The sequence below is a fragment of the Phycodurus eques genome, chromosome 8, assembly GCF_024500275.1.
Source record: "Phycodurus eques isolate BA_2022a chromosome 8, UOR_Pequ_1.1, whole genome shotgun sequence".
NCBI classification, from domain to species: domain Eukaryota; kingdom Metazoa; phylum Chordata; class Actinopteri; order Syngnathiformes; family Syngnathidae; genus Phycodurus; species Phycodurus eques.
In genome coordinates, this window is record NC_084532.1 from 27,020,288 (window position 1) to 27,036,898 (window position 16,611).

General features: G+C 37.2%; 1 protein-coding gene across 5 annotated transcripts; it reads right to left on the reverse strand.

Annotated features, from left to right (window-relative positions):
- Positions 1-3,234: 3,234 nt before the first annotated feature.
- LOC133406142 (LIM/homeobox protein Lhx8) lies at positions 3,235-13,787 on the reverse strand. Of its 5 annotated transcripts, none has more exons than XM_061683499.1 (8): positions 13,750-13,787; positions 10,266-10,376; positions 7,236-7,355; positions 6,821-6,942; positions 5,561-5,781; positions 5,224-5,327; positions 4,030-4,125; positions 3,235-3,909 (listed from the first exon to the last, which is right to left on the reverse strand). In XM_061683499.1, exons 1-8 carry the CDS (start codon positions 13,753-13,755, stop codon positions 3,682-3,684), a joined length of 1,008 nt encoding a protein of 335 aa, XP_061539483.1. In that variant the 5' UTR covers positions 13,756-13,787; the 3' UTR covers positions 3,235-3,681. The 5 variants fall into 5 exon arrangements, with proteins under 5 accessions (XP_061539483.1, XP_061539482.1, XP_061539485.1 ...); XM_061683498.1 differs by lacking the exon at positions 13,750-13,787 and adding an exon at positions 9,446-9,865 and having other exon boundaries at positions 10,266-10,354; XM_061683501.1 differs by lacking the exons at positions 10,266-10,376; positions 13,750-13,787 and adding exons at positions 9,446-9,510; positions 9,701-9,769.
- Between the last annotated feature and the right edge of the window lie 2,824 nt (positions 13,788-16,611).

Here is a 16,611-nt window from a genome sequence, read left to right on the forward strand (position 1 = left end):
CTAAAGCTACTAAGCTAGCTCATACATGCTACTTTGAAAGTGCAACCAAAATCCTTTTCCGGGTAGAAAACAACAACAACAGCACCTATTTTGGTGGACAAAGCCCCACGAAGTCGATTTAATAATTTAAAAAAATAAACTAAATTTTAAAAAATAATAATTTTTAATCATGTCCAAAATCTTCCTCTTCAGTAAATCAATTCTCATGCAAGATATTCAGCTCAACCAATCAGAGGACTATTTAGCTGAGCCAATCAGAGGACGGCAAAAACATCAACGTGACGCAGCCTGGTGAGGGCGCCAAGTGGTGAATCTAAAATCTGATTGGTTAGACAATTTCAAGGGTGTGTGTGTTTGATTTGGTTGACGCTTGAGATTGTGAAGGCCCTGGGGCAGATTACATTTACATGGCAACACATAGAAGATGAAATCTGATTGGACAGAAAAAAAAAAGTCTACATATACAGCATTGTACAGCATTGTACACGACACGTGCTATGAAACGAAGACAAAAAACACTGAAATAAATTAATATATATTCTCATATATATTATTATATACATATGTGTTGTTATATTATATGTATTATAATAAATAAATATTATGAATAAGTATTAATTTCCTTAAGTGGCAATTGTAGGTCAGTGCGTTTGCTAATGTTTAGGCCAACAGAGAAGGCTCTGAGAAGGTTGGGATCGCTGTAGTCGAACCTTCTTCCGAACACATTTGCAAACATCACAGTCCACGGGGATTCCAGTCTAACCTCATCTGTCAGCCTATCAATCACCACTGCAAACAGGAGGGGGCTCAGGGCTGATCCCTGACGCAGTCCCACCTCCACCTTAAATTCCTCTGTCACACCTACAGCACACCTGAAAAGTGAGTACACCACCAAGTGAAAATGTCCACAGTGAGCCCAAAGAGTAATTTATTGATTTATTTATTTTCTGGCTCCTCTTATTTTTCCAGCACTGCCCTTAACTAGAGCACAGGTGTCAAACTGGTGGCCCGGGGGCCCGCGAAAGCAAATCAAAATTGCTCATTGTGTTCTGGTGTAAGACCATTGAGATATTTGCAAGCATCTTTTTGTTACCAATACCCCTTTGAAATGAATTGTAATAGTTGAAAAACATGTTTTTATAGGCTTCTGATTTCAAAGCTGGCTATTCATCAACGTGTTGTGTATACTGTATGTAATTACAGTAGAGGAGGTAATCTTTCATTTATATGGGTTCACAGTTGTAGCGGCCCTAGGAAGTCATAACTACGATGTGGCCCGTGACAAAAAGGAGTTTGACGCCCCTGCTCTAGAGCATGGAATTCGCCACTTTCGTTAACTTTTATTTACACTTGTATGACAGTTCTTTTTGGTTCACTTGATTTTACACTTGGATGACAGTTGAGAATGTTAAAATCTGTTTTAATATAAATCAAAGATACCTTCCATTACAAATGTTAAAATTAAGACTTAGCATGATTTTAAACTTGTATGACAGTTAAAGTTCAAAAGGTCCCCCAAGTATCGCTTAATTGTAATACAATGACTGTCCACAGGAGGTCCCTGCTGTATTCAAACAGACTCGGGTGTTCACTTTCCTTCTGTTTTATACTGTACACTGTTTTGATCTGTCTAGCTGTGATGCTTTTTTTGCCACGAGATTTCCTTGTGAAAGTTTTTTTTTGTTTTTGTTATTTTTAATTAGTGCCTGTTTTTCCGACATGTACGTTTTTTTTCCCTGAAAAAAACCGACTTTTTCACTAAAACAGGGCTTTTTTCCGTTTAAAATACTACGTATTGGGGGGAAAAATATATATATATTGGGACTTTTGCTTTCAAATATAGCTTTTTTTTTTTCTTTTAAAATACTCCTTATTTTTGAAAAAAATGCTTTCTTCTTGGAAAACAAAATTCCTGAAAAACTCTTTTTCTTTAAATTGTCTTGTAATGTGTACGTTATTTTTTTTATATACACTTTTTTCTGAGAAAACAATATTCTGACTTTCTTTAGAAATATTACTGTTTCTTTTAAAATACTACTTTTTATCTTGAAAGAAATCCTGAAAAAATCTTTTGAAGTTTTAAAAAAGTTTTAATTTATTATTATTTTTTAACACGACTGTTTTTCTTAAAAATACTACTTTTTTATCTTGGAACTTGTTTCTTAAAAAAAAAAAAAAAAACTCACGAAAAATGTAATAAAAAAAATCAAATCATTTTTATATTCAAACATTTTTCTATGTTAAAATATGACTTTTTATCTTGAAAAGAAATCTTGAAATAACTATTTAGGACTATTTAAAAATATTTCTCTCCTAAAATACGACTTTTTATCTTGAAAGATATTTGACTTTCTTCTTTTAAAAAAGGCCTTTTTCTTGAAAAAAAAAAAAAAAAAAAAGATTTAAAAAAATAGAAACTATTTTTCCTGAAATTCTTTGATTTTTTATTTTAGGGGGAAACAATTTTGTTATTTTCTTACACTGATGCAACTTTGATCAGAATTTGCGCCATACATTCTGTTCTTGTATTAAACTGAGATGCTCGCAAGCATTCCGTCCCGCTTCGTACGGCTGATGTAACAGAAAGGATAGGAACAGTTCATGCAGAAGCTCAACCCGGTAGGTCAGCGTTACACAATATCTATGAAACGTGTCAGCAAGAATGATGGGTGCAACTGACGTCTTTTATGTGCCTCCCACCTTGTCGTCCCACGTGCTGAAATGAGATTCTTTTGGTCCACCACAGCGGAACAACAAGTAGACACAAGCAGTTCGAATGAGCGTGTGTGTATAGGTGTGTGTGTGCAGGGGCGTCAAACTGAGGGGGGAAAGGGGACAACTGTCCCAGGACCCTGATCATTTGGAGGGGTGGGCTCCCTTTGAGAAATGATATCTGGAAGGAAAATCACCAACATTTGACATTTTTTCTTGAGAACAATACTTTTACAATACAAACCTTTTTTTTTTCTTTTAAAATGTTTTTTTCTTAGAAAGGAATTCCTGAAAAAATAAAATAAACTTACTTCAATAAACTTATAAAATAACTTTTTTTCCCCTATAAAAAAGTACCACATCTTATCTTATGATCTTTATCTTAGATAAAGAAATACCACTTTTTTACCTTGAAAAATGTGAATTTCCTCTTACAAAATTACTTATTCTTTAAAAAAAAAAAAAAAAAAATCTAAATTATTGTTTGAAAAAATATAAAGTGGGATTTTCGTTCATCTCTCCTCCGTGTTTGTGAAATTAGACATTTATTTTCATAAAAGACACTCGACATACACACAATAAATTACATTTGCAGACCTTCAGATGCACGGCATTTGCAATTGGTACGCATCTTTTGAGGTGGGCTGAATTCGGAGTAGAATTCCCTAATATCCAGCAACTTAAAGCAGTGATGCTTCACAATATAAAATAAAATAAGACATTATGAGGCAGGTTACATGAATCATATTTTTCACCCTTTGCAATGATCAAAAGTTTTTCACAAATTATCATGATATAAAATAAAAAAAAATGTAAAAAAAAAGGATAAATCATTCTTTCATAGTTTTTCATACATTTTATCCTGGCCCCCCAGAGGTCAATAAAACTTAAAACGGCCTACCACTAGGCGTCGCACTTTGAGAGGGGGGGGGGGGGGGTGCTGATTCAAGTGAAAATCTGCACGGCCAGTCACTCGTACAGCAGTTCATAAAAGGCTTGGTGCTCGCTGTCGATGAAGGAGTGCAGCGCCGACAGCATGGAAGCTTCCGGGCCCCCGTAGGCCGTGTACTGCAGCTCCTCGGGGGTGGGGGTGGGCGGGGCCAGGCGAGCGGGCTGCAGAGAGGTCAGGGGGCCGCCGGACGTGTGGTTGGGGCTCACGTGCTTCTTGTGGCGGGCGCGGCAGTTCTGGAACCACACCTGCAACACGAAGGCCAACACCAGATCATAATCATTGCGAAGAATGTGGAAGATGTTCACGATGGTGGCTGTTGTTATTGTTTTCTATTTTTTTGTTTATTCTGTTCACTACACGCTGACCTGTATGACTCTTCGACTGAGGCCCGTCTGCTCGGCCAGTTTCTGCAGCGTTTGGGCATCCGGGTTGTTGTCCTGCGCGAACTGCGCCTGCATCACCTGCACGTGTTAAAAGAGATATTTTTTAATACATACAGTCGAAAATTGTAAATACATAAAATATTAGCCATCTCTATAATATTCAAAACATTTTTGTAATCCTCCTTGTGAGGAGGTCATATTATATATGACATAAAAAGAATATTATGACGATACAAAATATAGAGTTAAATATAAAAGAATATACTGCGACTAAAGAGAATATATAGTAATATATGATCTATTTTGAAAATATACAATGTTTTTTTAGATTCTATACATAAAACATTCTAAATATATAGAAATACATTGTTCTTTGTGAATATGAATACGCTACATTTTTAAAATATTTACTATATTGTACTATTTTTGTGTATATTTTATTTTAAACATCAAATGTAAAATTATATAACTAAAATAGAATCATATACTGTATGTAAAAGATCAAATATATACATACATTACTGTTACAAATACAAATGTAAATTTAAATAGTAATATAGTGTGAACAACTTAACATGTTTTTAATCATCCTTCTGAGGAGATCATATTATGTGTGGTATAAAAGCAATATCACAATTACATACAAATATACAATTCAATAGAGAAATACAAATTTTTACAGATTCAATATTTACTTCTATATTTCATATATATATATATATATATATATATATATATATATATATATATATATATATACAACAAACATTTGTTTGAAAAGATTTCAATGATTATTATTATATTACATTAATTTCATGATAACTTCTTTATTAAAATGTAAAGTTACACGCACACACACACATATATACACAATTTCCATACTTGATCGGTAGTATATATTTATAATATTCATTTACAATCTCACCTTGGTGTACTGCTTGTCAAATTAATTGTGCAACATCAGCATCACAATTTGTGATTTTTCGAAATCAATATTAGCCTACAGTGTGTTACGGCTTCTCAGTACAATGCTTACTAAAACTTTGCAATATTCACAGCGTAATATCTGTCCTTTCGCAACCCCGGCCCCAATATGTTTGCGTCACTTGCATGTGTTACATTGCAAAACGAATGAATTTCATGATGAATAAATCAAAGCGTATTGAATATTTGTACCTGCAACTGGTCGGCGGTGAAGCTGGTCCTGGCTCTCTTGGACGGTTTGGGCTGGTTAATTTCTTGTTCGGTGGGCACCGCGCCCTCCATATTCACATTGCTGCCTGCAATCATCACAACAAGGATATTCCTGATAAAAAAACAAAATTGTGCCCTTCTGTTTTTCATTTAAAAAAAAAAACAACAACAACAAAAAAAACAGCGGTTATATTATGAATCATATTTTAAGTTAATGGCTCAAGGTCAGTTCAGTCGTTAAAAATGTAATAAGCATGAAAATAAAAGGTAAGGCGTCACAGTATTATAGTATAATAGCACAATAAATACATTCCTCGACCTTTGTCGGCGGCCCTCTTGAGCTTGTCCAGCACGCAGTCGTAGTGGACTTTGCACAGCACCTTGTCGTCCACCAGGGCGAACTCCTCGCCGGTGGACAGCTGCCGCTTGCACGAGAAGCAGGCGAAGCAGGCCAGGTGGTAGACGTTGCCCTTGGCGCGCCGCACCCAGTCGGTGGCGTGGACGTGGCGCCCGCAGCACGCGCACCACGTGCCGAACCTTCTGCGCCGCGCCCGCCGGACGGTAGCCGCCGTCGCCGTCATCGTAATCCATTAGTCGACGATCAAAATAATCGAGAGAAAAACGTGATGTTTCGTGAACAACTGAGGATAATAGCTTAGATGCATATCATTTGTTTCCCCTTTTACATTTGAGGAGCTGTCATTTCATCGTTATTATTATTAATTGGAAAAACAAACAAACGACGTTACCCTATTGTTGTCATAAAAAGTCTGCACACCCCTGTTCAAATGCCAGGTTTTTGTAATATTTAAAAAATGAGACCAAGATGAATCATTTCATCATCTTTTTCCACTATTAATGTGACCTATGACCTGTCCAAGTCAATTGATTTTTTTTTTTAAATATATATTTTATTTCAAAAGTGAAAATAAACAACTGAGATAACGTGGTTGGACAAATGTGCACACCCGACTATATTTGAGGAAGTGGCTGCATTCAGAATGAACCAATCACATTCAAAGTCATGTTAAAAGGGAGTTAGCGCACACTTGCCACCATTTAAAGTGCCTCTGATTAACTTCAAATAAAGTTCAGTTGTTCTAGTTGGCTTTTCACATCAAATGACTTGTCTTGGTTTCTTTTTTTTATCTCACAAAAACCTGGCAGTCGAACACGGGTGTGTAGACTTTTTACAATCACTGTCAGTCTTGTTCTTTTTTCATAACAAAGTATGTCACTTTTATAATAATTATTGATTTTTTTTCCTGCACTAAAATCCTTCATATATATATATATATATATATAAGGTTAGGGTTAGCAATCTAAAATTCACCCTAAATGTTCATATAAATCATGATTTCAACAACTGTTATTATCTCCACTAATGTTAATGATTGTTTCCTTTTACCGTAATAGTACCGTGTGTGTGTTCCGCTTAGTCATTGTTCATCATTTTCTTGTCCTCTTCATGAAAGTTGTTTAGTGACGCGCCCGCGCATGCCGCACATGCCACTGATCACGAGCCCACGAATAATCTAATAAGTTAAAAAAAATAAAAAAACAACAAACAAACATCTACCTGAAGTAATCCATCTTGCAGAAGACCTCCTTGTCCTTAATGTAGCAGCTGGTGTGGCCGCCGAGCGCGGCCTGGCACACGCTGCAGCAAAGGCAGCGCACATGCCAGGACAGGTCGCTCACCTGCGGCACACGCGCGCACACACACGCACGCACACACAATGAAGATGATTGTTTAGTTCTTCTTGGGGCCTGTGAGGCATGAATACCTGCGTGCACGCAAAACACAATTTGCCTAAAGATGCAATAAAAATGTGAATGGAAAAAAAGATATATATGCCTGCATGAATATCTCGCACACACATACCGACACCCACTTGTGCGCACGCTCACAAACTAACACACGCACACAAATCCTAAAGCTGCTATAATAATGACACAGTAATAATGATCATAATTAAACCCCAAAAAAATACCTTCAATAAATATTTATCTACTATTTCTTCATTGCAGCTGGCGCACACGCTTGTGCCGAGAGGAGGCTCGGAGGACATCGTCTGCAGGCTGGACCGGATGTCTTCATCCGCAACCTCCACCTCGTGTGCGTGGAAAAGAAAAACAAACAAACAAAAATATACAATACGAGCACATTTAAAGCAGTCTTCGTGACACAGAAAGCTCCTTTTCGGTTATAATTGTATATACATTGCTTTTTCCAGATTGTTCTCTTTTGATGGGTATCGTTTTTTTGTTGTTGTTTTTTATAGCACGTAGCAAGTTTTATTTTTGTATTACTCGGTGACTAAGGCTAAATAAAGACAGTAAATTGTAAACTGCATTTTTGTTAGATTTGTGGTAAGACTACAAACTAATGATTGCAATTTCCCAGCACAACAAAATAAAGTAGAATTGACTTAAAATGTTATAACAGTGAATATTATTAATAGGCAAGACTGACTTTATATTTTGTAGAAGAGTTATTTTCTCATGGGAAAGTAATGAGTTAATTGATGACAGATAAGGTTACTGGGAACTAAATCCACAGAATTATTATTATTTTTTTTTTTACCAAATTTTCAGTTGCGGATCATTTAAATGTGGTAAACTGAGGCAATGTCCCCCCTTTTCCTTGAAAATAAAACAACATTATATGTTTCTTTAACACACTTTAATCATCTGCAACCAATGTACATATTCGAATTAAGCAAATTCAAAATATTTTTTTTCAGTATACATTTGACTAAATACCGACCGGCAAGTGAATTTTACTTAAAATCATACCATTATAAAGTTTTTTTTTTATAAATGAGTTCATATTGTTCCAGAGATGTTTTTCTTTTTTTTTGTTTTTGTTTACAAAGAGTTGTTTTTGTTGTTGAAAGTACATTTTCATCACCCTGAGTAGAAAGTGACCTCTTCCGAGATTTAACAAGGTGGGGGGAAAAAAACAAAAACAAATGAGTTTTCCTCAAAATGATATGACCTATAAATGTTTTAAGAAAACGACTCCTTACTTTACCTTCAAACGATGGAACATCACAGCAAATTTACTGCAAAACATTATGAAATGGCACTTTGAGGTTATTAGTACAACAAAAAGCAAAAAAAAAAAGAGAAAACAAAACAAATCGAAATAAAAATGCCAATGTGAGGGTTTGTTTTGGTTTTACGGGAACGTTACAGTTTAGAAACAAGCATATTTGCTCTAAAGTAGTGTATAAGTGCCATTTATGAATATAAATGTATTTTTATGTTGTTTCTAAAGCCTCCTCATCCCACCAAGAGCGGTCGCATGCGTCCAAAAGTTTGTCTTTGGGGTCCTTTTCTCTCCCCAAGCAAAATTCGAAAGCATTGTGTCCAAAAAATACTGCATTATTATACCAAGAAAAGTCATTTTTTGGAATTTTTGGGGGAAATATTTGTTAAATAGTGTACAGTGATAACAAATCACAGCACTCTGGTGCAAAATAAGAGCACATTTATAACCATTTTTGTACAGTTTTCTACGAAATTCTGCTGAGAACTTTTCAACACTTTAGTCGAAATCAAAGACGTCATTTGATGTCTAATGGGAAGAAAAGCGTTTGTTCTTTTGAACTAACTTTATTTTTAAAAAAATCTCAGGTTTTTGAAAACCACCCTTCATTTTAGCTTCAAAGTGATCGCAAATCAAAACAATTCAAATGTGATTTAAAGTGCCAATCAGCGTATTTGTTTCGGTTTTCCGAATACTAAACAGTGAAAAAATAAGCATATTTGCTTTAAAAGTACTGTATAAGTACTATTTAACGTGGACATAAATGCATGTTTATGTTGTTTTGAAAGCCTCCTCATCCTTTCCTAAAGTCACCCCTGTCCATATATATATATATATATATATATATATATATATATATATATATATATAAAGTCATTTGGAGTCACTTTGAAAAGTACTTGCCGTGTTTTAATCCTAGTTTATTAAACGTGAACTACATACGTCGAAAATTTCAGCGAATGTTTGAAAAAAAAAATGCATATTTAAAGCATCTATATGCTTTAAATATGCATTTTCATAGAATTTCCTACTAAATCCTGCTGTTGAGAACATAGCAGAAAATTACATCTTCAGAGGTTTAATTAGGGGGAAAAAAGTAGCTTTTTTTTTTTTTTTTTTTTTACTTTTAAATGAATTTTACAAAAATACCTTATTATCTTGCAAAATGACTCCCAAATTTATCTTCCAAATGATATCCAATCCAAGCCACTTCACTGCAAAACATACGCATACACGCAACATCATTTTGGAGTCATATTTGCAACATGCAACTGCGTGTTTTAGTTTCACGTGCACAAAATCGTCAAAAAAATAAAAGCATATGTAATTCAAACGCGCAATATAAGTAGCATTTATAATGACAAAAGTATATTTCTGTTGTTCAGAAATCGTCCTCATCCCTACCAGAGGGTCTGCTGCCGTGTCCAAAATGTTGCCTTTGGAGTCCTCACATGCGGCGCACATCTCCCGTTTTCCCCTCGCGCGTGTCCTCCCTGCTTTCGCGGTGCGTTCAATGACCCCCCGAGGCAGTCCGCACGCTCGCCATAAATATCATCAGCTGGCCGCTCACTTGCTCGCCATGACAACGGCAATTGCAAATTGAAGAGAGACGCCGACGAGTCATTATTTGGACAAACAGACGGCACTTGAGCCGACATCTTTTTCTTTTCTTCTTTATATAAAAAAAAAAAAAAAAAAAAAAAAAAAAAGCTCCCTGCTAAAAGGGCGTTGATTTATTTAATAGCAGCGATTAAAAAAGTCAAGGTAAAAAAAAAAAAAAAAAAAAAAAAAAGGTGAAGAGGTCTCATTAACTGCTTGAGTTTTAACGACAAGGGTAGGAGGAGTCCTTCCTGTGGCTAATTGGAGAGAGCAATTAGTCCCAATATTGAGCCAGGCCGGACCCCCAGAGGCTGCGCCCCCCCCACCCCACCCCCCGACCAAGGCTCTCCATCCCCGGCCACGCACTCACCTCCTCGCCGGAGCCTGCAGGCAGGATGCAGCGATGAACTTTCCCCTCACTTTTCCAGCGCATGTCTGTTGCTTCTTCTTCGTCTTCTTCTGCTTCTCCCGAAAAGTGATCCTTATCGAGGGAGGATCACAATTCAGATTTCAGATTTTCGTATGTCACCTTCAGCCACGCCCGCCCACTCGGTAATTATCTGCCTGTGTGGTTTCCTTGGAAGAGTGCAAAGGAGAAAAAGTACAATATGTAATAATAAGGGCGGTATTAAGAGGTGCTGGAAAGGTAAAAATAAAGTGTGAGAGTTTTTGTTTTGTTGTTGTTGTGTGAGAGGTTTTGTGGTGATCGTGCGAGTTGTTTTTTGTGTGAGAGTGTTTTTTTGTTGTTTTTTTTTCAATATGAATGTTTTGGGGAGGCCACTAAAGCGGTGTGTATATGAGAGTTTTTTTGTGGCATGAGTGTGAGTTTGTTTCTTGTTTCCGAGTATTTTTTGATGGGAGTGAAAGGTTGAGTGTGAGTGATTTTTGTTTTGTACGTTTGAGGTTCTTTATGAGTGTGTGTGAGATTTTTTGTTGTGTGGTTGTCAGGGTATTTTGGGTGAGTTTGAGAACTTTTGTGTGAGTGAGTTTTTAAGTGGGTGTGAAAATTGGTGAGTGTGAGTTTTTTGGTACATGTGAGAGTTTTTTTTTTTAGAGTGAGAGAGTTTTTTTTTTATTTTCCAGTGTGGATTTTTGGTAAGTGTGAGAGTACGGCTCAGTTGACCATCGCACCGTCCATGTACGGGCCTGCCAGTTCATAAAAAATACGTAATTCCCGCTACGTCATTTTAGAGCACCACCAAGTGATGCAGAGCGCAGCATTATGTCATCTTTTCTTGTAGTGGATTGGGTGAAAATTCCTTTTTTTTTTTTTTTTTTTTTAAACGAAAAATGGCTGTGGTTAAATGCTTTAATGTTCACAATAAATATACCTTTTAGGAACCTCTTTCTGGTATTTGATGAACACTTAGGCCTACTACGTTATAGTATTTTAATGTTGGTCATTATTGTGGCACTTGGAGCGCAAAGTATTTTTCTAGGAGCTACTTAGTGTAAAAAGTTTAAAAAGAACCACTGCAATACAGTAAAAAAGGCATATTTTGGTTGTATTATTAATAGTATTATTCTAATCAAACCACACCAACATTACAACTTCAAAATCAGAGCAATTTGGTTGGACAAAATTAGCGCTGTCACTATCAAATCTTTTTAGAATTGAATTGCCTATTGACTTATTATTAGTATTCCTACAATATATACAAAAAATGTAATTTTTTTTTTTTTTTACTACTAACAAGCATTCTATTCTCATGAATGAAACATGGGAGAGTTAAATGCTAAACGGTTAGCAATCTCGATTAGCATTTGCTTGCTAGCGGTACCATTGTAGGTCAAATAAACGCTAACTACCATTCAACTCACTCATACTTATCGTATTATATGTAAATTACACATCTAACAGCGTCCTAAAAAATCACTTACAGACGGTCCTTTGTCGTTTATGGCAAAGTTTATAATTGGGCCAACAATGCGTGCGTCTGCGATAAATGTCCGTGTGAAACATGGCCTGTGCCGACCCCTACCAGGACAAACCGAAAGGAAAAGAAAAAGATTCATGAGAAATGCAGTACCGAATTTCTTTTGTGAATATTCCCTCTGCTCCTTTAAAGACAAATAGCCGATACTACGAAACATTAGAAGTCCTTAAAAGATAACATATTGTGACTTGTTTTTCTGTCTTTATTGCCTTGCTGGAGGTCTCTGTTATGCCTCCCCCGCATCGGCATGACACCACATGAGCGTCCACATCGCATCATCTCAGGAGGGCTTTCGAGATTAGCAGTGCTAGCGTGCCTCCATGGAAGATGTGTCCTGTTCCAGCCGGTGCCGATGAATGCTTTTTTAAAATCAGATAACGCATTTCCAACTGCGCAACCCCCCCCCCCCCCCCCCCCCCCGCGCACCCCCCACTAAACCCTCCGTCGGATAGAGAGGTCAAAAAGTGACAAAATCAAGTGTTTTATCATCAAAAGAGCAGACGTAAAGACATGGATACAACCCACATGTTGGCCAGATCCCAATCGTCCGCGTGTAGCGTTTTGCGGGATATGGAGCAGACGAAAACAATGTCAACAAAACTCCTCCGACTGCCTCATGACATCACGTCTGGACGCTGCACAGTGTTACGATATCAATACTCCTTCAGCCACGAAAGGAAGGAAGGAAAGTGTCAATAAGTGTCAATCGTATTGATAACACTGCGGAACAATTTGAAAAATAAGATTTTTATGCTGATTAAAAGTAAAATTGGCATGTTGATTCCAAAATCGGAGTCGTTTTTTTTTTTCCAGCACGTCAAGTTTACCCTCCAGATAAGCAAAATTCCTCTGGTTCGCTGTCGTAAGACTTGCCAGGTGATTACGATTGGACTCATCTACAGCTAAGTGGCAACTTGTTTGTGCAGTCACATTTGAGACGGTGCGGTGAGAGGTGTGTGCAGCCCCCAATAGGTCAGTCCTATCAATATCTGCATACAGAAAGCCAGCATAGTAGGAATTAAGAGGATTTGTGCTGGCTTTTCTCTTAACCTTGTAATCATGGGCATACCGTTTCGTTTTAAGAAGTTTTTTTTTTTTTTTACTTTTCAAAGCGTCTAACTATTCCATCTTAGTGTTTTATTTACATAGATACATACATTTTTCATATATATACATTTTTAAAGAAAACAGTGAGCTAGTAGTGTTAACCGGCTATATCGCGCGAGCTAATGCTATTGATGAGCCTCATGTGAAGGTGGCTTGTTTGCGATGAATAATTTCACTACTGAGTACTAAAGTCATTTATGTAACACGGGGTCATGATTGAGTACATGTTAGATGCATGTATACGCTCTGATTGTATGTGTTGCTGCTCCGTGTGTGGTAAAGGAGCAGTTGTTTGGAGAATTTGAATTACTGTAACATCAGTGCTCATTTCTGTGAACTCATTGTTGGCATTTCACATTATGTGTTAGCATTAAGCTAGTAGGCTTTCGTTAGACGAAATGAATGATAGATATACAGTATATATTGCAAATTCTTTGCAAATGCAATCACTGAGCCCATAACGTAATCATATACAAATATCTCTTGAATGAAATTTTATTTTTGGATATAACTGTGAAAATACATAGTCTCCCTCTCGCAACATGTTTGTCTATTTAACTTAATGGTTAGCATGTTCTCTAGTTATGTCTGCTGCTCCTTCGCCTTTCAAACTATCTCCAAACGTAGTGGACGTTATAGGTTCAGGACTTTTCTTACGTTATTGGCCCGTTATTACGTTATGGGCCTATTACATTAAAAAAAAAAAAAAAAAAGGGCCAATTTATTACGTTCATGCGCCGTTATTAGGTTCTGGGCTTCTACAAGCCACGTAGCAGAAACACACACAACAGATCATACAAGAATACTCACAGGCATATAGTCTCTCCACTCTGAGGGTACGACGACAACTACTGAAGTTTAGTAGGGGACCTTTTCTGTCTCTTCTTCTTGCTGTTAATTCCGTAGCATGTCTTCTGGCCGACCTGTTGCGAAAAAAGGTGGCAATGCAAGTCTAAATTCTGACTTGGCTGTATTCTGTAAAAACCCACCAAAACAGCAATCGCTTAAGCAAATGAGCGTGTGAGAAACTTTCCTCGGATCGAAGAACATTTGACCTCTGACGCAATTTTTATTTCGTTCCTTACGCGCGCACTTTGCTTCATGTCGTTTAGTTTATTGAAATCAGGTCGACTCGGTTTAGTTTACAATTGACACAAGCAGATTGGCATGACCTTTTCTCCTTGCTGTAAATGGCTACTCATTGAATCTGAAGGGGAGGAGTGTGGTGGTGGTGGGGCTGAGGGGGTGCTCGTCTGAGTAGGGGGCTTTGGGTTGTGGAGGGGGGAACCATGGGTGGAAATCACAGCAGTGAAAATGGCAGTGGGCTGAGAAAGGGTCCTGATTGCGTCGGGACGGCGCGCTGGCGGGAAGCAGCGCGCTCAGCCCCAATCAGGGCGGCATGAGTGGAAGAAAGTGCTCTTATCAACAAGTAATGGCCCACTTGACAATCAAACAGCCACAAAACGGCTCTATTTAACGCTGATTGCAAAAAATATACCCCCTCCCTTCCATCACCAAAACCGTAGGACCCCCAGAGATCTTCCCCTGTCGACAGTCGGGAATCTTTTTTTTCCCCCGAACGGAATTTATAATCAGCCGTCTTTTTTTTGGGGTGGCTAATTGTTATTTTAAGGCTTGCCGACTTGATTACTGTGTTTGGCGGGACCGTTCAACACGTATCTGTGTCAATTTCCACCAGCCTCTACCGCTGCTGCTTGCCCTATGATTAAATAAGCTTTTGCACCTTCTTCATACCAGGGAACTATGCCAGGTTATACTCAGCGTTTGGCAGTAATTAGTTACTGTAATTTAGTAGCTTTTCAGGTATCTGTACTTTCCTTGATACAGTGGTATCCCAAATCATCTTTCCCCATTGAAATGAAGGCAAATGCCGTTAATCTGTTCCAGCCTCTCCCCCCAAAAAAAAACACAAAATATTTGGAATGTCTTTTTTCATAATGAAAATAGCACTCTGTAATATTGTTCACTATAATATATATGTAGTAATGAGAAAATTAAATAGAATGTAAAGGATGAAACAGTTTTTGCCACATTTTTTTGTTTCTCTTCCGTGGACATTGTGCCTTTTAGTGTGCGCGTCTTGGCCACCCGAGGTCAGTATAATGCAGACAAACGGATATACAGTGGACTCCCAGTATTCGTGAGAGATAGGACCCGAGCCTGACCGCAAATAGTGAAAATCTGCAAATGACTGAGTCTCCTTCGAACTGACATTTATATATATATTTCAAAAAAACAAAAAAACATTAAATGAACAAGCAGGTTTTCCCACAAATAAGGGGGGATAGGTTCCCCCCAAAAAATCTGTGAAGAAGTGCATTAAAGAATGCAGGAACGCAAATCTGAGGGGGTCCACTCTACATAGAGATGGTCGCAACTCCTACATAAACTGCAGTAGTATGAGTTCTTCTTTGCAGAGGATAAAGAATATATGTCCGCGAGTATCATGATATGATCTGTGTACGTGTTGCTCCGTCACTTGTGTTCATATATCTGTTGCTTTAAGGGTTATAACGCCACGACACCGATGCTATTCATTAGCCCACCAATGGGGTCGCAGTGTTTGCTAGCATTAAGCTAAGCCGACTTCCCTAAGGCAAAACTATGCAGTTGTTTTAAATACACAACGTCTACGGGTATTGTATATAGTTGTCAGTAAAACGTCCTTTTTAAAAAACCTTTGTACTTAAGTACAAAGTGAAAAAGTGTGAGTACTTTTGCCCCCTGTGGCCATACAATCCAAGACAACGAATAAATAAACAATCACTCTCATAGTTATAACTTACCAGACGATATTATGGCAATATTTTGCCAATCTCTTACTTCAATTCTTCCTTTTGCTGAAACCTACTTTTCTGCCTTTCTTCATTTCTTCCTGCCTTCCTTCCCTCAGACCTGCATCCTTACATCCTTCCTTCCTTTGCTTCAACCTACTTTTCTTCCTTCTTTCCGTCATTCATTTCCTCCCTTGCGCCTTTCTTCTTTTTCTTTATTTGATACGCAAGTAAATTGTCTTCACTTCTTGATAATGTTGAAATCTTGCAAGCAGTTTTGTGACCAACACCTTTTTAAAAATAAATTCCACAGTAGTTGAACTCACTAGTTTCCTTTACTTCTAATTTCAAAACTCGCTATCCACCAATCTCTTGTGTTTTTGAATGCTGGGAGAACAGTAACAAACGTTTTATTCTCACAATTTTTATGTGTTCCAATATGTTTGGAGTGTGTTTAGCAGATGTTCTAAGTTGAAATGGCTTTAAAATGTGTTAAGGTGTAAAATTATTGTAACAAATGTTTTTTTTTTTTTTTAATACGGTCTTGAAGTATCCAGGATTTTCATGTAATAATATGATGAGGCGATTAATACAAAATCATAACGGCCAACAATGAAAAATTAGTTTGACATCCATTCTTGTAAAAATGAAGGCTTTGTAATTTCCCTTATGTCCTCTAGAGGGCCTCAGAGGACCTGCAATCTTCATTCATGTGTAACCACAAGGAAGTGGGAAGTTTTTGTTTTTTTTGTAGTAGTATTTTGAAAATATAGGTTGGAAAAACGTATGATTTTAAACAACCTCTAGGTGAGCGTCCTAGGTTCTTTTCTTAATTTTGGTCACACATTTACATATTTTATTGTGTGTTATGACCCTT